This window comes from Pezoporus flaviventris, unplaced genomic scaffold, assembly GCF_033815535.1.
Source record: "Pezoporus flaviventris isolate CSIRO_AGI_PZ_B2104156 unplaced genomic scaffold, CSIRO_AGI_Pfla_v1 ptg000035l, whole genome shotgun sequence".
NCBI lineage: Eukaryota > Metazoa > Chordata > Aves > Psittaciformes > Psittacidae > Pezoporus > Pezoporus flaviventris.
Genome location: NW_026892583.1, coordinates 6479710 through 6505160, shown reverse-complemented (window position 1 = coordinate 6505160; position 25451 = coordinate 6479710). Strand labels below are relative to the sequence as shown.

The following is a 25451-nucleotide window of genomic DNA, read 5'->3' as shown; positions in this document are numbered from 1 at the left end:
TTCCCCAAATTTATAACCACATGGCTCATCTGCTCTTGTCTGTCCCTGAAATGGTCAAATCTATTTATTTATTTAAATGCCTATCTTATCCCTAACACATGTGATTTTTCTAGCATCAGAATTTCATTAGGAGGGAATAAGTAAAGATGTTTCAGGAAGCTAAATGGTCTGTGAGGTTTCCCATGGAGAGCTGATGAACTCTGGTTTCAACAGCTGTTTCCGTGATGACAATTTATACAATAATCTTGAAATAATTAGGTAGTTAGAATTCAGAGCCCAAGGACTGATGATTGTCTCACGTAATTAAGGTATAATTGATCTAGTTATATCATACATATTGTGTATGAATAATTGCAGATATTATCTACAATATCATCCATAAAATAATATTCTCTCTTAAAATCTGTTGTCTGCCATCATTAAAATTGCATGATACTGGACTAACTAGAATTAGAAGGGAAAAAAAAGTCTTTATTTGGAGTTATTAATTTATCAGCATCCTAGCATTTTCTCCTGAACTTTTAAAATACAGAAAATAGGGGAAACACTAAAATTAGGACAAGTGCTAAGTGGAGGTCCCTAATATACCAGTCTTTCATTTTTTGAAAACCAGCTCAGTTTTGAATTAGTATTAATGTTTCCTGTATTTGGCAATTCTACAATGTTGCTACTACAGGAACCATGGGTAGTTGTGTTTGCTTATTATGTAGCTACAAATGTAGAGCTGCTCTGACTGCTTTCAGGTAGCTTCTAAACACAGAACACTGTACATGCAGAGATCTTACAAATCGGCTGAAGTGGTGCTGCCTTATTGGTATAACTAATCTTAATAATACCAGGCCAGCAACCAAACCAGAATCAGAATAAACTGATAATGCCCTTGTAAGTATTTTTATCGAGCTTAAATACCTAAGTGGCAACATGTATTACTGGCAACTGTAGATTGCTTGAGTGCTTGGGGGGATCGGTTGTGTTGTAATCTTAATCTTTCAGCAGTTGTTAATGCTGTAACTATGTCATGGAGCTGCACTTTACATTTACCATCACTCCTGTTCACAGAGGAAAAACTGTAACATAACAGGCTGCCAGAAGTATTAGGTATTTTGTTTTTAAAAGATAAACTGGATTCTAATCTCAGGAGAGAACATTATAAATAACATTGTAAGAAAAGAGAAAGACCCTTAGTATAGATCAGAATCCTATCTAGGTATGTCTTCTCTAAAGGATTTCTATTAAGCATGCTTACAAGCAAACTGAAAGCAGCTAGCTCTTTATGTGAATTACAGCTGCTGTCGGTGGTAGTGTACTGCGGGCATGAGGAAACCCATAATGCTTTCAAATAGATCCCAACTCTTCTGAGGAGAGATTTAAGAAAATTTTAATCTGGATTTGAAGTTTGAAAAATGAAATTTTATGTTTACAATTTCTACAGTAATTTTATTCCTGCTGAATGTAGGACTTTGGTATCCTTATGATACTAAACTGGGAGGAGTGGCTGACACACCAGAGGGCTGTGTTGCCATTCAGCGAGACCTGGACAGGCTGGAGAGTTGGGCGGAGAGGAACTTGATGAAATTCAACAAGGGCAAGTGTAGAGTCTTGCATCTGGGGAAGAACAGCCCCATGTACCAGTACAGGTTGGGGGCTGACCTGCTGGACAGTAGTGAAGGGGAAAGGGACCTGGGGGTCCTGGTGGATAGGAGGATGACCATGAGCCAGCAATGTGCCCTTGTGGCCAAGAAGGCCAGTGGCATCCTAGGGTGCATTAGAAAGGGTGTGGTTAGGAGGTCAAGAGAGGTTCTCCTCCCCCTCTACTCTGCCTTGGTGAGACCGCATCTGGAATATTGTGTCCAGTTCTGGGCCCCTCAGTTCAAGAAGGGCAGGGAATTGCTTGAAAGAGTCCAGAGCAGAGCTACAAAGATGATTAAGGGAATGGAACATCTCTCTTATGAGGTGAGGCTGAGGGAGCTGGGTCTCTCTAGCTTGGAGGAGACTGAGGGGTGACCTCATCAATGTTTACAAATATGTAAAGGGTGAGTGTCAGGATGATGGAGCTAGGTTTTTTTCATTGATGTCCAGTGATAGGACAAGGGGCAGTGGGTGTAAACTGGAGCATAGGAGGTTCCATGTGAACATCAGGAAAAATTTCTTTACTGTGAGAGTGACAGAGCACTGGAACAGGTTGCCCAGGGGGGTTTTTGTGGATTCTCCTACATTGGAAATATTCAAGGCCCACCTGGACAAGTTCCTGTGTGATGTACTCTGGGTTACCCGGCTCTTGCAGGAGGGTTGGACGAGATGATCTTTTGAGGTCCCTTCCAACCCTTAGGATTCTGTGATTCTGTGAAATAAGAATTTTTATCGAAACTGTACTTGTGTGGTTTCATCAGTTCCTGTTATGTTTGATTCATCCATGGAAATTGTAGAGTTCACAGGTTCTCTCCATGGGGAGCATGGAGAGAATTAGAACATGTGCTAATATAGTGCCAATCTTATAACTGGATAGAAGTGGACTTAATTTATTACAGGATGTAGATGAGTGGATTCACTGTCTGACTTGAGGATCAGAAGTCAGGAAGGCTCTTAATTGTATTAAATTTTTGTAGAGTGTTGCTGTTTGAATATGAAAGATAGTTTTACCTTTACAAAAAACCCGACAGTATAAATAGCAAAACCGAAGCATAAGTATAGCACAGGAGTAACCTAGAATTAGACAATAGCTCACAGGAATCAGATACTAACAAAAAAGATCGACACATTTGAAGTCTGCAGATGGGTATTAAGGCAGATCTTATGTATGAACTACCCTTTGTTGGAATGGTTATGTTGGTGTCGTGGTTTAAACCCAGTCAGGTAACTTGTTCACTCACTCCCAGTGAGTGGTGCCAAGTTGACAACAATCAAGGTCCGTGTTCGTCTCCCCCCCCCTCCCTGCACCGGGGCTCTCCCCTTCCCCGCTCCCGGAGGAACGGGGAGGAGGATCGAGAGAGTGCAACTCCTACGGGTTGAGACAAGAACAGTCCAGCAACAAATCACCACCGCTACTATCAGCTAAAACAATGATAAGGGAAAATAACAAGGGAAGAGAATACGATACCACCGGCCAAGAAAACGAGTTCCACCCGGAAGCCCCTGTCCTTCCGGGCAACTCCCAGTTACCCCCCACCCCGGGCATGACGTGCTGTGGTATGGAATACCTCCCCGGCTAGCCCGGGTCAGGCGCCCCGTCTCTGCTTCCTCACAGCTTCCCCTCCTCCCTGGCAGAGCATGAGCCTCACAAAGTCCTTGGTCAGGGTAAACATCACTTAGCAACAACCGAAAACATCGGCTTCACCAACGCTGTTCTCAAAACTAGAAGTCAAAACACAGCACTGCACCAGTTAACACAAAGGAAAAAACATGACTGCTACTGCTGAACCCAGGACATTATCCACCCCTTATTCCATACCATTCACGTCGTGCTCAGATCCCACATTTTCAATACACCATCGCTCTCCCACATATATACATCCATATACATACAGACCAAGAGGAAAAAAATCATTTTCTTAGTGCATGGACCAATCCCTATAATGCTGCCGAGTCCATTCGGTCCATGATGTTCCAAGTTCATTCTCTGTTGGGATGATGGCTGGAGGGAAGTCAGGGCCAGTCGCTGGTGACCTGGAGACATCTAGTTGATGGGCTATAAAAGCATTACACAGCAGGCAACAGCATACAATTGAGTTCACTGGCTGTTTTCCCCTAATATCAAATCCCCTTGAGGTATACATCGGACTTCCCCATCTTCCCGCATTACCCACCAAGTATATCCAGGTCCCTGAGCAAAAGCAATCCCACGAGTGGGTTTGCCTTTACCTGAAGCAGGAATAACCCAGACTGTCTTCCCCAGCAAATTCTTCATATGCACCACGGGAACTCTGTCCCCCTCTACAATATGTAAAAGTTCTGACTGGGCTGGGCCAGCCCTGTTGGCAGATCCTCTGGTGTTGACCAACCAGGTGGCCTTTGGTAAATGTGTATCCCAATGCTTGAAAGTTCCCCCACCCATCGCTCTCAGTGTAGTTTTTAACAGCCCATTGTACCGTTCGATTTTCCCAGAGGCTGGTGCATGGTAGGGGATGTGATATACCCACTCAATGCCATGCTCTTTGGCCCAAATATCTATAAGGTTATTCCGGAAATGAGTCCCATTGTCTGACTCAATTCTCTCTGGGGTGCCGTGTCGCCACAAAATCTGTTTCTCAAGGCCCAGGATGGTGTTCCGGGCAGTGGCATGGGGCACAGCGTATGTTTCCAGCCACCCGGTGGTTGCTTCCACCATGGTAAGCACATGGCGCTTGCCTTGGCGGGTTGGTGGCAGTGTGATATAGTCAATCTGCCAGGCCTCCCCATATTTATACTTCAACCATCGTCCTCCATACCAAAGAGGCTTTAACCGCTTGGCTTGTTTAATTGCAGCACATGTTTCACACTCATGAATAACCTGGGCAATAGTGTCCATTGTTAAGTCCACCCCTCGGTCACGGGCCCATCTATATGTTGCATCTCTGCCCTGATGGCCTGAAGTGTCATGGGCCCACCGGGCCAAAAATAATTCACCTTTATGTTGCCAATCTAAGTCCATCTGAGCCACTTCAATCTTAGCCGCTTTATCCACTTGTTGGTTGTTCTGGTGTTCCTCAGTGGCCCGACTCTTGGGTACATGGGCATCTACATGACGTACCTTCACCACCAGATTCTGCACCCGGGCAGCAATATCTTTCCACAGTGCAGCAGCCCAGATGGGTTTACCTCTGCGTTGCCAGTTGCTCTGCTTCCATTGCTTCAACCACCCCCACAGGGCATTTGCCACCATCCATGAGTCAGTATAGAGATAAAGTACTGGCCACTTTTCTCGTTCAGCAATGTCCAGGGCCAGCTGGATGGCTTTCACCTCGGCAAATTGACTCGATTCACCCTCTCCTTCAGCAGTTTCTGCAACTTGTCGTCCAGGACTCCATACAGCTGCCTTCCATCTCCGATGCTTTCCCACAATACGGCAAGAGCCATCAGTAAACAAGGCATACTGCTTTTCACTTTCTGACAGTTTATTATATGGTGGGGCCTCTTCAGCACGCACCACCTCCTCCTCTGGTGACATTCCGAAATCTTTGCCCTCTGGCCAGTCCATGATGACTTCTAGAATGCCTGGACGACTGGGATTTCCTATTCGAGTTCGTTGTGTAATTAGTGCAGCCCATTTACTCCATGTAGCATCAGTTGCATGATGTGTAGAGGAGACCCTGCCTTTGAACATCCAGCCCAGCACGGGCAGCCGGGGTGCCAGGAGGAGCTGTGCTTCAGTGCCAATCACTTCCGAAGCAGCTCGAACCCCTTCATAGGCTGCCAGTATCTCTTTCTCAGTTGGGGTATAGCTGGCCTCAGATCCTTTGTATCCCCGACTCCAAAAGCCGAGGGGTCGACCTCGAGTCTCCCCTGGAGCTTTCTGCCAGAGGCTCCAGGTAGGACCGTTCTCCCCAGCTGCAGTGTACAGCACATTTTTTACATCTGGTCCGGTTCGGACTGGTCCAAGGGCTACTGCATGAACTATCTCGCGTTTAATTTGCTCAAAGGCTTGTTGCTGCTCAGGGCCCCATTTAAAATCATTCTTCTTCCGGGTCACATGATAGAGAGGGCTTACAATCGAACTGTAATTTGGGATGTGCATTCTCCAGAACCCCACTGCACCCAAGAAAGCTTGCGTTTCTTTCTTATTAGTTGGTGGAGACATTGCTGTTATCTTGTTGATCACATCTGTGGGGATCTGTCTACGTCCATCTTGCCATTTTATTCCCAAAAATTGAATCTCCTGTGCAGGTCCCTTGACCTTACTCCGTTTTATGGCAAAACCGGCTTTCAGCAGGATTTGGATTATTTTCCTCCCTTTCTCAAAGACTTCTTCCGCTGTATCGCCCCACACAATAATGTCATCAATGTATTGCAGGTGTTCTGGAGCTTGCCCCTGTTCCAGTGCAGTCTGGATCAGTCCATGGCAAATGGTAGGGCTGTGTTTCCACCCCTGGGGCAGTCGGTTCCAAGTGAACTGGACACCCCTCCAAGTAAAAGCAAACTGGGGCCTGCACTCTGCTGCCAAAGGAATGGAGAAAAATGCATTGGCAATATCAATTGTGGCATACCACTTGGCTGCTTTTGACTCTAGTTCATACTGAAGTTCTAGCATGTCCGGTACGGCAGCACTCAATGGTGGTGTGACTTCATTCAGGCCACGATAGTCTACTGTTAGTCTCCATTCTCCATTAGACTTTCGCACTGGCCATATGGGGCTATTGAAGGGTGAGCGGGTCCTGCTGATCACCCCCTGACTCTCCAGTCTACGGATCAGCTGATGGATGGGAATCAGGGAGTCTCGGTTGGTGCGATATTGCCGCCGGTGCACTGTTGTGGTCGCAATTGGCACTTGTTGTTCTTCAACTTTCAGCAACCCCACAGCAGAGGGATCTTCTGAGAGACCAGGCAAGGTGGACAGCTGCTCAATTTCCTCAGTCTCCAAAGCAGCAATACCAAAAGCCCACCGGTACCCTTTTGGGTCTTTGAAGTACCCTCTCTTGAGGTAGTCTATGCCGAGGATGCATGGAGCCTCTGGACCAGTCACAATAGGGTGCTTTTGCCACTCCCTCCCAGTCAGGCTGATTTCAGCCTCCAGCACAGTCAACTCTTGGGATCCTCCTGTTACTCCAGAAATATAGATGGGTTCCACCCCTTGACAGCTTGATGGCATCAGGGTACACTGTGCACCGGTATCTACTAGAGCCTTATACTTCTGTGGGACTGATGTGCCAGGCCATCTGATCCACACAGTCCAGTAAATCCGATTGTCCCCTACCTCCACCTGGCTGGAGGCAGGGCCCCTCTAATGGTCGTCACAGCATTGGACACTTAAGTCGTGTTGAAAGGGATTATTCTTCGTTATCACAGGAGCTGGAGTAAAATCAGCTCTTCCACTCCATCTGGGAAACTGCTCACCAGAGACTGAAGCCGTAGCTCTCATGGGACGATCAGTCTTGGCCCTTGCTCCCCTCTTCAGTTCACTCACCCGTTCCTCCAAAGCTGAAGTAGGTTTTCCATCCCACTTTGTCATGTCTTCTCCGTGATCCAGCAGGTAAAACCATAGGGTACCCCGTGGCGTATACCTTCTGTATCTCCTCTCTTGAACAATAGGACGTCTTTTGTTAATAGCTGAGACGCGTGTTGGTACACGTGAGGAGCTGGATAAATCAGATACATCGTCCCTCAATTTGTCGAGGTCCTGGGACAGTTTTTTCACAGCTGAGATGATGGAAGGAGTGAGATTGTCTTCGAACTCTCGGAGTTTATGAACCATTTCATCCACTGTTAGTGGTACTATGTCATTCCAGGTCACTGTTGCCAATGAATGGGCATATGATGACGGTGCATTCCGTGTAAGTTTTCGCCACATGGGTCGTGTACATTCAACTTCATCTGGATCTATAGGTGTATCCCCGTTATTCGGCTTGATGTGATAGATCATCTCTACGATGGCCGATTCCCTCAGAGACTGGATGCCTTTGTCTATAGTAGTCCACTTGGCCGAACGACTCGTAACATCGTCCTTGTACGGAAACCTTTCTTTCACAGCTGCCAAGAGCCTCCTCCAAAGGCTGAGGGACTTTTTCTCTCTTGCAATTGCTTTGTCAATTCCCCCTTCTCTAGCAAGTGATCCCAGCTGCTTGGCTTCTGTACCTTCTAGTTCGTGACCATCGGCCCCATTGTCCCAGCATCGGAGTAACCAGGTGATGATGTGCTCCCCTGGTTGACGGGTAAAATCTTTTCGCATATTCCGCAGCTCGGTAGAGGTCCGAGGTCGAGAAGTTACCTCTTCTTCTTCTTCTTCGTCATGTGAGGATGACTCCTGATCAGATTCTGGACCGGGTGGTGAATTCATTGGTTCTTCATCTCGCTTCACCCTTTTTGCCTCCTTTTTGCTTGTTCTCTTGCGTACAGGGGCAACTGATATTGGTACGAATTGGTCCTCTGGTTTGGCTGCAGTGATTATCACTGTGGTTTGAGTAGCGACTGTACTTGTTGCTGGGGGTGGTGTAGCTACCGTGCTTGGAGCTGGGGTAACCGCGCTGTCTGTTGCAGTTGAAGTTTGAGCAGCTGCTGTACTTGCCACTGGGGTAGCTGCGCAGTTCATTGCAGCCAAAGTTTGAGTAGCGACTGTCACTTTGCCCTCAAATCCGCCGACATTCTTTTCCTTTTGAAGGTGCTGAATAGTGTTGAACAAGGCCCTGTAAGCATAGGCCAAGCCCCAGCACGTTGCCGTGATTTGTCCATCTCTGGTATGGCCAGAATGACCACACACCTCATTTAAGTGTTTTACTAATTCTTCTGGATTTTGCAGTTGTTCGGTAGTGAAATTCCAAAATACTGGAGGGGCCCACTGACCTAGATACTTGCCCATACTATCCCACACACCCTGCCACTCATGGCTGTCCAGCCTCTGGGAAAATCTCTCGGTCCTCCTACATCGTCGTTTGACCCCAGACAAGACCCAAACCTGAATCTGCTTAACTCTTGAAATCAGTAGTGGGCAAAACACACTCTGTATGCGTGTTAGCATGGTGATTCCCATCACCATCAGCAAACAAGTCTCAAGAGCATTAAAAGGCCATTTAAAAAATTCAAAACTCTCAAATGTAAATGGTCTGGGGGGACGACTAGGAGGGTAAAAGGATGTCTCCTTCACAGGTTGAGCACCTGAGAAGGAGAAAAAAGATGTGTAATTGCTAAGCACCTCCATCATATACCTCCCAAAGTATAAAGGTGGTGACCACACTGGGAACATAAACCAGATCAGTTTCATGATCAATGATTCTATTGTATTACAAGTCATTACCATAAAGTACAATGGGATAAAAACCTTAGCCCAAGCCCCACACTTGAAAAACACTAATACAGCCAATACCGGATGGACGTAAGATATGGTATACTGAAACTGTGAGATCAAGAGGAAAAACCTTGAGAGCCAATAAATCAGCATTGTGACGAGTGACTATCAATCCAGTCAGATCTGTTCTTATCTCAACCCCTCGAGCCCCACGTTGGGCGCCAAAAAGAACTGTCGTGGTTTAAACCCAGTCAGGTAACTTGTTCACTCACTCCCAGTGAGTGGTGCCAAGTTGACAACAATCAAGGTCCGTGTTCGTCTCCCCCCCCCCTCCCTGCACCGGGGCTCTCCCCTTCCCCGCTCCCGGAGGAACGGGGAGGAGGATCGAGAGAGTGCAACTCCTACGGGTTGAGACAAGAACAGTCCAGCAACAAATCACCACCGCTACTATCAGCTAAAACAATGATAAGGGAAAATAACAAGGGAAGAGAATACGATACCACCGGCCAAGAAAACGAGTTCCACCCGGAAGCCCCTGTCCTTCCGGGCAACTCCCAGTTACCCCCCACCCCGGGCATGACGTGCTGTGGTATGGAATACCTCCCCGGCTAGCCCGGGTCAGGCGCCCCGTCTCTGCTTCCTCACAGCTTCCCCTCCTCCCTGGCAGAGCATGAGCCTCACAAAGTCCTTGGTCAGGGTAAACATCACTTAGCAACAACCGAAAACATCGGCTTCACCAACGCTGTTCTCAAAACTAGAAGTCAAAACACAGCACTGCACCAGTTAACACAAAGGAAAAAAACATGACTGCTACTGCTGAACCCAGGACAGTTGGAGAGGAATATTCAAAATTAATCTCAACAGTAATAGCCAGACCCTACTGCTATTATACATAAAAACAGGCTTATGTGATTGAGAGTCTTGAGAGTCACTATGTATGGCTTGCTTTTTTTTCTCCATAACAAAGAAAGTCTAATTACTTGGACTGAACTTGGGTTTAGAATAGAGCATTTCAAATGAATTATTCAATGAAGATACTGTGTTTCAAAAAAAACAAGGTATAATGTGGCTTTGAAAATGAGAGTTAATGGCTTTCCTGAGGAAGTATTAGCCTATGTTTTTGTTGTTTCTGAAAATCACAGGTATTCTCTCTGTAGGGGCAGATACGAATATAGAGCTTAACTTCAAAAAGATCATGCAAAAGTAGAAAATTTTTTTTCTAAAGTAAGAAAAATACATACTAAGATTTTTTCACAGGTAGCTGCTGAAACAAAACAAGGTTTGCTTAAAGATGCTTACATGACTGTTAGGTGTGATAATAACAGCTGTGAAAATATTTGAACTGCATTTTCTATACCAAAAGTAGTTGCACCATTAATTAAAAAATGTCACTTTGTTCTTAGTGTGTCCTCCGTTAGAGGAGGAACCTTCTCATTTGTACTGTTACATTTTGCTTAACCGAGTCCTTAAGTATACTTCTGCAGCAGATTCCCTAAGTATATTTGAACATAACCTCTTGTGGCAAACTAATTCGCATCCTACAGAAAATTGCTAGATGTTTTATAAAATCTAGATGTAAAAATGCTCACTATATTGTGCTACTCAAAGTGTGGTATCAGCTCACTGGCTTTGTTACTAAACCACAATCCTCGTGAATCAGTAGTTTCCAGCATGGGAGAGGAAGAAGTCTCCAAGTGCCAAACTTCTGAAAATATTTCTTAATCTCTAGATCTTTTGTGACTTTAGAAAATAAGCATGGTAAGGTAGCAGCAATTCAGTTTCTTTAAAGAAGGAAATAATAGCATGAGATGGGGTGAAATAGGCTTCTGCTGCCACCTTTTCAGATCCCTGAACTGTTCATTATGGCAAATTCATGCTTTCTTTGTTAGAAAAAGACTGTCTCTGTGGAACTCCAGAAAAATCTTACCATAGCAGCCCATTTATAATAGGAGTTTATGATAGGAGTATTGTGTGAGAGTTCTGTGGTAATAATCTGTAAGTGCCACTGCCTCCCAGTTCTCCAACAATACAAGTACATTTCAAGAATATTCTTCAGTTGGTTTATACATTATATGAAGGAAGTTTCCGATTCAATGACTGCTTGTTTTAGTCACATTACCAAACTAATTAGCCACTTATTACAATGACAGTCATTCTGTAAAAGCAATTAAAAATACTGCTTTTAGAGCAGTCAATATTTGCCGTATTGGATGTTTGGATACAGGTTTATGTTAAAACAAAAAATATCTTCCTTTACTTGGTAAATGGCATACGAATAACTGAAAAGGAGAGGGTATTTGAAGAATACTGAAATTAAGCCATGATTAATAACCCTTAAAAAAGACTGTATACACAGATCTGTATGTTCTTTAGCATCAAAAGATACCTATCACATTGAAGAATATGAAAGCACAGTTGTACATTCTCAACTCCGAATGTGTATTCCATCCTCCTCCCATTTCTTGCAACCTTCAAATAAATTGATGAAAAATTAGCAGCATAACATAGCAGAAAGAATATATCTGAAGAGCTGTGCCAGCATGTTCCTCTATTCAGATAGCTATAAGTAAGCTTTCATATGTTACTTCCCTTTAATTTAGGATTAGGGCCTGTTGTGTGGGAGTTTTTAGCAACAGAAGGTGGTAGTACCCTGAGGACCACCAGTTCCTATAAATGCCTGCAATGCTTGCAGTACCATATATAGGGGACTGCTGAAAGAGATTGAGTATCAAAATTAACAATTTCTGGTCTTATGTTCTTTAACACCATGAATTACAGCCATATATTTCTCCTGTTTCTCCCCATGTTAGTTTACCTGTAGAAATAGCCAGTGTAATTTAGTAAATCTATAATTATATTTAATTTTTTCCCTGCTGTGAATTTAACCTGGGAAGGGAATATAAAAGATACAAAGGATTAGGCTCTAAATAGCCAGTAGGATTGATAGCAGTAGGTAGGGAGGATTTTGGAAAGTAGGAGGGCTGTTCTGACCAATAAACTGTGTGGGTTATCTACAAAGATGTAAGCATAACAGTGGTTTATTCATGTGAGAATGATACTAGAAGTAAATTACAAACACTAACATACTTTCTACACTTCATACAAACTACAGTTCATGTTTCTTTGCATATAGCTGTGCAAGGAAATAGAAATTAAGTGTCACAAGTAGAGAAAAACTCATGAAGTAAGAGGAAGCTGATGAACTGGACAGATTTAGGGAGGTTGTTTGGTATTGCAGAAGCCGCAGACTCATACTAGCATTGGTCATGTTCCTAGTAGATAATAGAGCTAATGATAGATGGAAAAGAGAAGCAAGGAAAAAGGATACATGAGGTTTGTTCTCACACATACAAAAGCTTTACTAAGGTAAGAAGGAAGTCCTGAAGAGTAAACTGATGAGGTAAAGTGTCTTCAGAATGCCAGGTAATATGACAATGGCTTATTAATGTGAGAAGTTACAAGTAATGACAGGATTAGCTGAACAACAGATCGGTTTCTAAGAGGCCTGAAGTCCTAACAGTAGTTGACATGCTTGCATGTCATGAGGTAGCAGACAGCATGAGTGGAGGGAAGAAGCTATTGCTGAGAGTTCAGATGTTTACCTGCTGGTATTGTATTGTACAATAATCTATATTCACACCTTTAGATCTTTCAGACTTAGCAACTTTGCAGAGCAAACCTCAGTATTTCTCTCCTGCAATTTTTTGTATACGTTCACAGAGGATTTCATCCAAGCATATCACTTGCTGTTGCCGCCTGTCAAAGGTTTAAATGAAGGAAAATTTGTCAGATGTCATAAAGGATGTCCAGGAGATATTTACGTTGTTGTTGTTCTTTTGTTCTTTTTTCTTCCTAACGTCCTACTCACCATCTCATGAAGTTTCTTGAAGAAAATGATGTCTTATTTCTTGTCTCAGTCAAATGCTAATTTGAGAAATCAGAAAGGAATTAAATTGTTTAGGGAAGAAAGAATTCAAGATCATGATGGTAATAATTTCACTTAAATATTTCAGAGTAAAAGGAGAACCTCAAATTCATTATTCCATTTATTGTCTCAGCCATTTTCAGTAACCTGTTTTCTCACATAACTTCTGTTGAAGTATGGGAATTGCAGTAATTGGGTGGATGGTGCTATAAACTGATTATCATAGTGAGCTGAAAGGCAGCATTTTAAATTCTATTTCCCACATTCTTAGATGAATTGTAATCTTGCAGTTCATTGTAGTTTTTGTCCTTCAGGTTCAGTGTTTTCCAAAATTGACATGATTAGCAGTAGAAATCTCATAGGATATAATTTTAATTAGAAAGAAAAGAAAATATGAGCTTTATTTATGATTATGGTGCGTTTTCTTTCATTTTACGTATTAGGCCATGTATTATTTGTTTTGTAACCAGGTTTGTATGGAATAACCTTGAGATATCTGTCTCTCTGAATTAGACTAAATGATAATTTTAGTTGGTGTATTTTGCATGCCTTGGGATCAGCCCTCCTTAGGCTCCTTGATTATGACCTCTGTCTTGTAAGATTTCACAATCAAGAGAATGAGGAGACTATTTATGAGATAATTAAGGCTACAGGACTTGTTTGTTTTTTGTTGGTTTGTTTTTTTTTTTAATTGCTTTATGGGATTTAAATCTTCCTTCAGTCTTTTTACTTAAAGTCCTGCATAGCGTGAATCATGAATTTTTCTGCATTGGACAGCCTTAGAAAGAAACTGATGGTTTAGCCAAAGAAATCTTATAAGGAGCCTTTAGGAGGATTGTCTACAGTCTTCTTCCATTTCATCAATAACTATTATATCCAAGTTTTTCCAAAGGAAAACATTTGTACTCCTGCCTGTGGCAAGGGGGGTTGGAACTAGTTGCTCTTTAAGGTTCCCTTCCAACCCAAACAATCCTGTGATTTAACAGGGTTCAGTTCTGTTCTTTTTCATATATGATCCCAGATTTTTTTCAATTGGCCTTTTTCTTTTGTTTCTTTCTTAAAGCTGCACCTGAAGTTGCAGCAACCCTTGTGTGAAGGGCATTTCCTGTATGTTATCCATTTAAATATCTTTCACAAATAGGTGAAATATCCAGTTCAGTGAGGATATAACTTAATTCTTGTCCTTTGAGAAGACTACTAGGAGGTTTATTGACCATCCAAGAAAAAAAACTTCTGTTTGTTAGTGAACACAAATCAAGTAAGTGATATATGTGTTCAAAAAGCCATTTCTGAAACTGTGAACAAGTCAGTAGTACTGTCATTGATGTTGCCAAGTCATAGAGTATCTTTCTCTATCCTTCACTTGTTCAGTGTTTTTCTTTCGCAAATAGGTCCTTCCTGTTCTCTTGTGGGTTGTTCAGCAAGCTTAGTCTTCTATTATTTTAATCTGGGTTGGCCAAGGTAGACCTGAAAGACTAGGAAGTTCTCTCTCTAGATGTGGCAAAAGGATATGAAGTCTGTTGAAGAATGTAAATAAAGTTCAGATAAGAACTGGGTTCACCTAACCAGGAATTGCCATATGAGAGAGGTCACAAGGAAAAGAGAGTTTCCATGAAAATATATTTGAACAAAGGAGGATTTAAATGCAAATGCAGCCCTTCTGGAAGTACGCCAAGGAGATAAATATCCTTCTAAAAGCAAATAACTAAGGTTGTCCTACCTCTGAAATCTGAGAGGGCACCAGACCATTTTATTCTAAAGGAAGCCATCCTCCTTCAGATACATGGAAAACAGCTGTTTTTTGATTCCCTGGTTGTTTGAATTGGCAACCAGCCTATCTCATCAAGTGAGAAGTTTCGAAAAGGCAAATAATTTATTCAACATAATTGTCCTCTCTTTAGTTCAGCTTTATGCCTGTGATTTGTTGCATGTTTTGTTCCAGTGAAATATTTATAATATCAGTTGGATATTTGTGTTTCATGGAGGTAAACGTGCACCAATAATGACAGAAATTGTTATACAGAACTATGAGAAAATGCAAAAAATAATCAAGAATTTCAATGAAACTGTTATATTCTCATGGGATATCCAAGTATGACTCCTTCACTGTCAATTATTTTGGAGAGTCGTTCTGTATTTGTAAAGTTTGAGTACACAGCATAAATTATTATGGGTCCTGACAGATGAGCTTGGTTTCTACCACCCAGTAGTACCAATGTACTAGCTCGTTCAAAAGCCCACTAAGCAGCATGTATAATTTCTGCAGCAAGGCCAAGTGAAATCTGTCTTGTAACATACCAGAATCATGGCAACACTGGAAATGGGCTGCCATTAACTGTCTCTTCTACCATCAATGTATCAAGGAAGTCCTTTTTGTCTAAACCCAGGCTTCAGTCTTCCACTTTCTTTTGAATATTACAGGCTCAAACTGTGTCAGATTCATGAGGCTAAAGAATGCAAGGGAAAAAGGAGCTGGACGCTGTCCATACAGAGAAAGATCCTTGATTGTTTTATTGTTTATACCAAATGAGTCTATCCAATTTCTATAAACCTGAATCTAGGACTCCACGTGAGAGTGTGCTCCTCCCTTGGCAATAGAGATAAAACTCCTCTCACTTTTTTGAGTGCTCTCTTACACTTGGGACCCTCATGAATTTCATTTCTGTCTGCAGTGGCCTGACTTCAGTGGGGAAGGTGAGAAACAACTCCATTCTGCTCCATTCTGGTTTTGTCTGTACTTAATGGGAACTGGGGGAAGTGGGCTTGTGTTCTTCAGTGGGGGAGAGACATGACTGCAGGTTGCCATTTCCTGGACATGTGCTCTAGCAATTAACTGTGTACTAGAAGCAGTACTCATCGTAACCAACTGTTTTACAAAGGCACTCGAATTCAATATGGTATATAGGTTTTAGGAGTGCTTTATGCTTATCTGTTGGATTAGATGTGTTAGGGGATTTAAATGTGTGAATATTTAGTTTGTGAATCTCTTAATGACCTTAGGTAAGGAGATACCCTAACCAGATAGCTGAGTTAAAACAATACCTAAGCTTCTATAGGGAAGGTAATAGCTAAAATTTGGGTACTCAGGAATGTTTATCTGGATGTAAATGTAGGTGATATGGGTGTATTTAATCAGGCAAATAAAGTCTTTATCTAAATTCTGCGTATGTTGAAGTTTAAGTCCATTCCTGAATCTGGACCTCACTGTTCTTCATCTACTATACTTGTCTAAAAATACTGTTGTCTACTTGTTAAGCATTTTGTATGTATATACAACTTATTCTAAGAGTATACAAACTAATGTAAAATAAATAACAAGCCTACCTTTTAGGCTGGATCTCATTTCCAGGATGGTTACTTGGTTACCGCAACATTTTCCACTGAGATTTATGCTTGTTTTTACCTGTTAGGCATTTCTGTCCTGGGATGATAGAGGTGAGGTTTTTTTTTTCCTAATTATCTAAATGTAAATTGTGAAGGTAAGTATTACTTGAACATTCTGAGTCATAGGATTCATTATGTAATGTATCATGAAGACGTGGAATCAAAAATTATATTTAAAGAATCTTATCTGTATAACGTTCCTGAGTTTCTCATCTTTTCCTTCTCTGTTTTTCCACTGCAGATAACAATACCCAGACCTTCAGTGGCATCCACACAGTCTGCTTCTGAGAGCTTTCATTATGGCCACCAACTGGAGAAAAGAGAGCAGGATGCTCCGTCTGTGGAACACACCGTGGAAATTTCGTCTCCAAAGGAAAGTTTGCCAGGTGTGGTTGTGACAGAAGATGCACTTCCAGATAGTGCCAGCAGACCAGATTTGGTACTTAATATGAGCCAAGAGGTGCTTGACACAGAAGGACTTGTCAAAGAAAGCATCAATGTCCTGGACTGTGGCCAACAGGACCTACCTGAACAACATGGTGGGATACAAGAAGAGGAAGAGAAAGAACTTGAAAATATTCCTGCAGAGGAGGTTGAGGAAGAAAAGCTTCCGGTGGTTTCTGAGGATGCCGTTGCAATGCAAAGCAAAGAACAGAATTCTTTGCCAGGAAACTCAAAATCTGCAGAGGAAGAACCTCTAACGAGCACTGAAGCTGCTGAAGAATCAAAGCCAGGGCCCGTCAGTTTGATGCCAAATCAAGATGAGGTTCTGAAATCAATAGCACCTAAAACATCAGAAATTTCTCCCTCAAGACTTACCAACTCACATGTTAATAGACAGACAAGCAAGACAGCACCAGTTCAGGAAAACGGTTTTCATTCTGATACGGAAGAAGTCCATATCCAAGACTTGAAATGCCACCAAGTGGCCCTTAGTACTTTTTTGCATCAGGAGGACCAAAAAGAGAAAAATGCTCCCAGAAATGGAGAACTGTTCCACTGCATTTCAGAAAATGAGAATTCTCATCGATCTAAGAAGGACATGGTTAAATCTCCTTTTGTATTCAGGCAGAGCCGAATCCCAGTTTTAGCACAAGAGATAGACTCAACTTCAGAGTCCTCTTCTGTTTCAGCAAAGGAAAAGCTGCTTCTAAAAAAGGCCCATCAGACAGACTTGGTCAGACTACTTATGGAAAAGAGACAACTTAAATCTTTCCTTGGTGACCTTTCAAGTGCCTCTGATAAGTCACTGGAGGAAAAAAAGGCTGCTGCTCCAGTACCTTTTTCTGAGGATGATGTCTTATCCTCATTTTCTAGATTGACACTGGACTCTCATTTCAGCAAGCAGACAGAAGATAGCTCTTTATCTCCAAGCAGCCCTCAGTCCAGAAAAAGCAAGATTCCAAGGCCAGTGTCCTGGGCAACCACTGATCAAGTCGCCAGTTCAAATTCAGCTCAGTTCTTTCCTCGGCCACCACCAGGAAAACCACCTGCTAGACCTGGGGTAGAAGCTAGGTAATGCAGAGAAAACAGAGATACATTTCCAGGCTGAAAATGGATTTGAGCTAGGCCTCAGTCACTGTGCAGTGTGTAATCCTGTAGAAGTTACAACCTCTAACTATTGATAAAAAAATGCTGGGCTTCAGTCCTCTGAGAAAGCTTATGTTGTTGGAGAACAAATGAGGAAAGGCTGATACACAAGAAGGAGCCCGCTTCACGGTTAAACCTTACACATCGATAGATGTATATTCAGTATTTTGAAGCCTGTCAATCTATAACTAAATCTTTACAGTTCTGGGTATTTTAAAGTGGGGTCACTTTTCCAGAACTGTTGATTATTCACAAATTCAGAGAAATCTGTGTGATCTGTCTTGTCCAGCCCCTTTGAATATTCAACTGTTCTTATTGTATACATTTTAAGTGTTCAGGTTTGGAGTTTCTAGCCATCTTGAATTAACTAGCTATGCTCAGATCATGGCTAAGTAAAAACGCTAATTATAGGAGGGCAGAGTGAATTCTAGAAGCCTCCCTTTGCCAGTTCTATGTACAGACAACCATGATCTAGTTTCTTCAGTGCCTACATTACCAGGATAAGGATAATTTTGATACAGTAGTGTGAAGTCCTCTGAAGGGAGTTGTGGTGTGCCTTGTCATCCCTTAAAATTGTGTATAGGAGAGTACTGATGTGCAGGAATGGATGTACCCCTCCAAAACAGAGGCAGTAGGCACTGCATTTTAGTGTACTTCAGCACCACCAGAAAATTTCAGTTATCCTGTAAACATTTAGGCTGTTTATGTGAGTGAGTTTATGCGAATATAAATATTGTGTTGATTTGAACAACAGAGAATCCAAAGCCTAGATCCAAACACCTCCATCTTGTAGGAGAGTTCAGCTCCAGATGTCTGTTCTGCAATGAAAGATCATCTCTACTTTCTAGTGATACTGTGTTTCTATATGAACTTCAGTGAATAGATGGGAACAGAAATAATCTTTCTTCATTTCTTCTTAAGGTTGCGCAGATACAGAGTCCTAGGGAGTAGCAGCTCGGACTCAGATCTTATCTCACGTCTGGCTCAAATCCTACAGAATGGATCTCAGAGACCAAGGAGTTCTACCCAGTGTAAGAGTCCAGGATCTCCACATAGTCCAAAAACACCACCCAAAAGCCCTGTCATCCCCCGACGCAGTCCCAGTGCCTCCCCTAGGAGCTCTTCCTTACCCCGTACTGCCAGTTCTTCTCCGTCCCGGGCTGGGAGACCCCATCATGATCAGAGGAGTTCATCCCCACATCTTGGGAGGAGTAAATCACCTCCTAGCCATTCAGGCTCCTCATCTTCTAGGAGATCCTGCCAACAAGAGCACTATTGCAACAAACCAAGCAAGAATGGTCTGAAAGGATCTGGCAGTTCCTTCCACCATTCCCCAAACACTAAGACTCCCATAGGAAGGAGCAAATCAACCACTAAGCTTAGCAGATAGGAACTGGGCCTTGACAGGTATAGAACCTCCTCCTGAATCTGATGCATGTTTTGTCTGTGTACTGTGTATTTAAAAAAATAATCAAAAAATATATTAAAAAAAAGAAAGTGTTGACTCTGCGCTTTTAAAAGACAGTAAGCATCATTAACTGTTCATAAAAGCATTCTGTGTAAATAAGTGGCCAGGCATTGCCTAAGAGCAGGCAGCAAGCAGATCCACAAGAGGGGAAGTAGAGGCCAGGATAAGAATGACTAGGTAGTCAAAGAGGTGCAATGTATTTAGAATAAAAAATATCTCTAAGGTGGGTGTTTTGAAAGGATATTTATTTCCATGGTTTTAGTTTACCTAGCTAGAGGATTTGGCCTAATTATTTAAGGCCTTATGTAATCAAGGAGTACGTAAGAAAAACCTGAAATGGTTATTCCTAAAATGACATCATCACGCTGGGAGATAAGTGCTGCTCAAGCATGTCTTTGCAGTTTAAAAAAAGCACACAGTTTTGAAGATGATGGTATTTCTACCTTTTAAGTCTTTTCCATTTTGAGCTGCACACATCTCTGAGTCACTCAGTGCTTATCTTGTCCCCGTCTACGGTGGCACGGATTTTTTTACCTAGGGAAGTATCATATACCTTGCCCCTTCTTGACACTGATAACATTAAAAATTTAATATTAACATTTCCCAAGATGGTTTTGTAGCTGTGTTCTTTAGAGATGCGGTTAGTACTAATTAAGACTGGAGAAGCTGATTCTCAGTTACTTATCATACACTTCTTTGGGAGTCACAGTGTGGTTCTTCAGCCGATGTTCAGTAGAATCTGGAAGAGCATTCCTGTCTAGAAAATGAGATGAAGGAGGAGATGTCTGCACTTCATTGAATGTTGCAAATTTACAATAAATTGCAATGCAAGTTAGAAAATAAATTAGAAAACTAAAGTAGTTTTTTCCCCTTAGCTGCAAAAAGAACCCTTGTCAATGCTGGCTTTTGTTTTTCCAGTAGTTACGGATCACTGAAACCACTGATCTTACCGGACAGAGTTGATTACCAACCAAGATTTGCTTTTTTGATTATTTGTTTTATAAAAACTTGAAGGATGAAACAGAGATGGGGAGATTGTCTGATTTGTGAACTTTGTAAGCTTTAGATGACAGAAATATACTTAACACCCTTACAAAATCCGGGTAAAAATATTAGTCATAATACACAGAAAACAATCTGAGGTATCTTTTACGTTGGATTCTTGTCATTCTTTTGCCCAAATGGTTCCTTGATAGCCAAACGTTAGTGTCTGTCACTAAAGTCCATGGTGTCTTAATTCCTCCAACTTTGTTTCATAGGTACTTAATAATCCCTCGTGCTCTACAGGATCTCTGTAGGGAACATAATGGTACAGCACCTTTTGCTATACTCAGAAGAGAATAGCAGGCTCGAATAGTTAAAGAATGCAAGCCTGAGAAGAGTGCAGCCAGCTCTCTGTGATTATCCCTAGTGAAGGGATGCTGGATGCATAGGGTACTTGTCAATTACTGATCTGCTTGCTGTAGTCATCTGCCTCTCCAGCCAGTATCTGTGCTTTTTTGTTTAACTTCTGCCAAATGAATACCTTTGGATTATAAAGGGAATATTTTTGTCTCTGAGCTAACACATTCTAATGCTGCATTAAAGCTGCCCTGGAGCTGCACTGAATTTCACGTGCATTGTCAGATTATGTTGATTTTGGTTTTTTTCCTTTTCTTACTATGAATGTGTGTATTGTTTCCCATATGTAATGTAGCACAGTGTGGAACCTTAATTTCATTCAGGTTTCAAGCACTACAGATGAATGCAATAGGTAGGATATACCTGCTTTTTTCTGAAGAAACTGTACCATTGGAAAGTCTATTCCTTTGTATTATATTGTATAATAGGTGCTATTCCAATAATTGCATGTCCTCACAGTAAATTATATAATATAAATATTTATATATATACATATATGTATATGCTTATATAAACTCATTCTTTTTCATTTTTCATTTGTAATTTATGGACCACAAATAATGCAGTTCCCTTTCCGTTAGTTCCTGAGTACTTTTGGCATTACATATTCTGTATTTCCCCCCTAAAATTTCTGGAATGCAAAAATTCTAATAGCCTTTATACATTGGTACAAGATTGAAGGACTGCTGACTTCTCAACCAGCCAATGTTTTGTCTTGCAGCTTGCTTTTTTCCTTTATAATTTTGTGTGTGCATTTGCATATGGAAAAATAACAAAGACTCAAAGGTATTTTATTTTTGGTTACAAATAGGGCTTGTGGTTACTGATTTTTATTTCATAATGTGAGTTCTTGGTTGTTCTGAATACTCATCATATAGGAGCAGTGGCAGTTAATGAATACCTATGAGATGAATGTGACAACAAAAAATTCCATAGTTCTCTTCCTGTATTCCTCATGTTTCTTTACAGTATACCATAAAAAGAATTTGATGCCATTGTGATTTTTTTGCCCTGGGCACTGCTGGAATTATTTGTTAAAGTGGTGTGGCAGCATATGATCGTTTTTCCTCTTGCTTATTTCTGAAAAGCATTTATTATGGTCTCATAAACTTATTCCTATGTTAACATGGTCATTTTAATAGGTACCAGCTTTATGTATCCTTGCCTGAAATGCTGAAGTTAAGGTGTTTATATTTTTCTCTCCAGTGTGGCAGGATACAGAAACAGGTAATTGCTTTACAGGTGAGAAAGAATATAACACCTAAGGCTTTTTTTTTAATGTTGTCTTCAAAGTACAGATGTGTCCATTATTATACATTGCTATGTAAAGTAAATCAATGCTGTAGAAATTCACTTGTACTTGAACTACTTGCCAATGTAAAAACAGTAAACTATGCCAAACCAGAGAGATTGATTGATGACCCAGGCTTCTTTCAGTGCATAAAAGGGTAAAAGGACTGTACATCCCCAGTTGTTTTTTTCTGTGGATCCAACAGGATCTAGTGAGAAAATAATGAAGCTATGAATGGAGAATTGATTGTGAATAACTTACCTTGAACTACCTGCTCTTCTGCAGTTTTTTATTGCTTGATATCCTCCCCCCCAAAAGTTTACAGAACTGCTTACTGTAGTCTAATGTAGCAATCAGTTAATGTAGTTAGGTAATAGTCAGCTGATCAACTCATACATAAATATTAGCTTAATATTTCTAGAGGGCCTGTGTAATCATCAAGAACTCTGTAAGCTTCAATATTTAAATATGCAACTGACTGTAAAAACACCAGTGTACATGTGTGTGGCCCTTGTGCAGAGTGTGAATGAATGGTTTACAGAGGATTAACTGCAACAAATTTTCAGGGATGGGGAAGATTTTTCTCCACTGTACACAACAGTTACAGTTATTCTGCATAGCACGCAGCAGCTTACACAGGGATTTTAGCTGGGAAACAACATAATTCAAGGAGCTGTTGCTTTGTCTTCTTCAAGCCTCCGTTTCTTTGGAGGACAGTGCAGTGGAGCCATGACATGTAGCAGATGCAGATGCTGCACACTCATTTCTCTTTATGGTGTTTCCTGTGTTGTGGCCAGCACTTTGGAGCATTTTGGGGTTTCTTTTAGAGAAATTGAGGCATGAAGCCTTTAAACTAAAATAGAACTGACATTTCACACAGACTTTTGCGCTGCAGTATTGCATGGTACAATCAAAGTTGCAGCCTCAAAAAATCTATGTTAATAAACCTCATTATTAATTACAAATGTTAAGTAAAAGCCTGTTAAAAGTAATAGATGGGATACAGTAGAGCGACACCATCAAGTTGTATGATGCTAGGCACCTATCTACTACTTGAGCAGGGTTGCTAAGCATAGAAAATTTCATTGATGAAAGGCAGGAGCAATATGAGCTCTCAACTGCTAGTTCTATACAATTATTCAGGATACAAACTCCTGCAGAGTGACACGGGGCAGTCATTACAGCCACCAGCCACATCCTGTCTTGGGAAATTGGACATATTCTAGCCTTGAAAGTCTGCATGTTTGAGATCAAGCTTTCTTGCATACCTCACTAAACAGTCTTGATGTAAAGGGGGAGGATCTGGTCCTTATATTTAAAAGTAGCTTGAAATATTTATTTTTCATGTGGAAAAGATTTGCAAGAGCTCTATCATTTACAATTTGTAGTATAAGGGTATTAACTATAGCTGGGAAAACACACAATTTTGATTTTATATATATAAATACACATTTGTACGTAAGTGTATCTATATATACACTTATATAGATACTGTATATTATATAGAAACATATATACATACATACATATGTGTGTATATACATATAGATAGGAACAGTCTCAGCTATTGTGTCCTGTTTACTGGAATTCATTTGCCAGAGTGAGATGAGGCTTGTTCTGTCTTGATTTGCTCTGATCTCCTCTTAATCTGGCATAATTTGCTACGAACTAATTCTGATCCTGTATCTTTTCCATATTACAAGTCCTGGTCCTATAGTCCTACCTGGGCAAAACTCCTGTAAGTCCTTCTTACTGCAGTAACATTTATGCAATAGTTGACTATAATGCTTCTAAATACTTTCTTTTTTCTCTTCCATGAGAATGTAGACAAAGCCACGTACAGTACAGACTCTTTCCTATAGAAAGAATTTTTCCATAATGAATCAGATTATTTTGCAGAACAATAAACGGCAACAATTCTGGTAAGAAGAAAGTGATTATTGCAATTTCTTATAAGGGTCTAATGACAATTTAGGGATATGTGCCTCCAATTTTTATATAGAAGTTAAACGAGAGGAGTCCTCTGAAAAGGAATGGGAGAATAACAGAGAGCTCAAAGTCAAACTGCTTTCTCATTATAGGCCTGTAATATATTGATCTTAGTTTTTTCATGCAGGACTGATCCTGTGAGGTGATGAGAGCTGTGCCCATCTTGTCAATTCCATGAGCAAGGGGCTACTTAGGTGTCTTAGGTTAACACCACAATTCCCTGTTGTAGTCTCTGTATGCTTTTCCACTCTAAGGAGTAGAACTGTCAGCTGTATAACGATGATTATCTATGACTCCTTTCTTCAGTCAATAAAAGCTTTGGATGCTCATTCCTGTTTCTTAAACTTGTGGAACAGCCTTTTTAGAACATTTTTATTTTACTTTGTTTAGCTAATCAAGTAGGCAGTGAACTAAAGGATTTTGTTTGCTGTTTTGCTTTTGGCTCATGTAATTGGTTGCAATGACTGCAATTTTCAATAACCAGTAACGCTGGTAAAAGGAAGCGAGGTTCGGTGTTTCGACTACATGCAATACATAAGCACAAGTCATGCATTTCTTAGCTAATACATGCAAATCGCATAAACACACATTTCACACAGGAATACCTCAGCTGGCTGCTTGATGCCAGTCTTTTCTTTCCCTACATAGAACACGTGTAAAAGAGAAATGATGTTAAAAGGCAGCCTGGATTGTACGTAATGATGGTCTGAGATTACCTTAAGATACTGTCAAATGCCCCCCCCCCCAAAAAAAAATTACTCATTTTCCTATGGTTTAAATAGTCAGGCTTTTAAATACCAACCTTTCAGGGTTTTGTTTTGTTTTAAAGGAAAAATGCACAGGAATGCTGTTTTGAAGTCTCATGTAACTTGGCAATCACTGTAGCCATCCAGGTTTGAACATGCAGGTTGATTTTACTCTCCATTGTGAATAACACATTCTTTCTTAACAGTAGTAGTGACAAAACCAAATGTTAGTATATGTCATTGATATATTTTGCTTCTGTTTCTCCTCAACATGAAGAGGTTGGATCCTTGGGAATTCTTGCTGCTCTTGTGCAGGTGAAACTTTCATTAAAATCAGTGCAGGATCTTATTTTCTTAAGGTTTTTTTCCCTTGTTTAGGGACTGAAGGAATAAACTCACTCTACAAATAGCATATATGAAATTGCTGTATTTTAAATTGGGAAATGCTTATTTTTTTTATTAGTATTATGACATGACATGCCTTTTGATCTCTTTTCTGTAAGAATTACTGCTGAGAGCTGGCTTTGGCCAAGAGTACAAAGTGGTTTCTTTTAAAACAATACTCATGAGGTCCTGATCATCCGCAGCTGTCTGTGGGAATTCAACTGGAATTAATTTGAGTTACAGATATTTGTTTCCTTTTGAGATCATTTGATCTTTGACCTAACTTTTATATAAGGGACGTATAATGACAGCAGACCAGCATGCTTCAAATGATAGAGTGTAATTAGTTTGGTCTCCCTGGC

At 41.1% G+C, this 25451-nt stretch overlaps 1 protein-coding gene across 4 annotated transcripts in view; it reads left to right on the top strand.

Moving 5' to 3' along the window:
- The window catches only part of TTBK2 (tau tubulin kinase 2), a 100480-nt gene extending 75784 nt beyond the window's left edge, over positions 1-24696 (top strand). For all 4 annotated transcript variants that reach the window (XM_061462412.1, XM_061462413.1, XM_061462410.1 and 1 more), the window contains 2 exons: positions 16462-17735; positions 18732-24696. In XM_061462412.1, the coding sequence (XP_061318396.1) occupies positions 16462-17735; positions 18732-19200 (1743 nt within the window). In that variant the 3' untranslated portion in view covers positions 19201-24696. The remainder of the gene's footprint in view (positions 1-16461; positions 17736-18731) is intronic.
- The last annotated feature ends 755 nt before the right edge of the window (positions 24697-25451 follow it).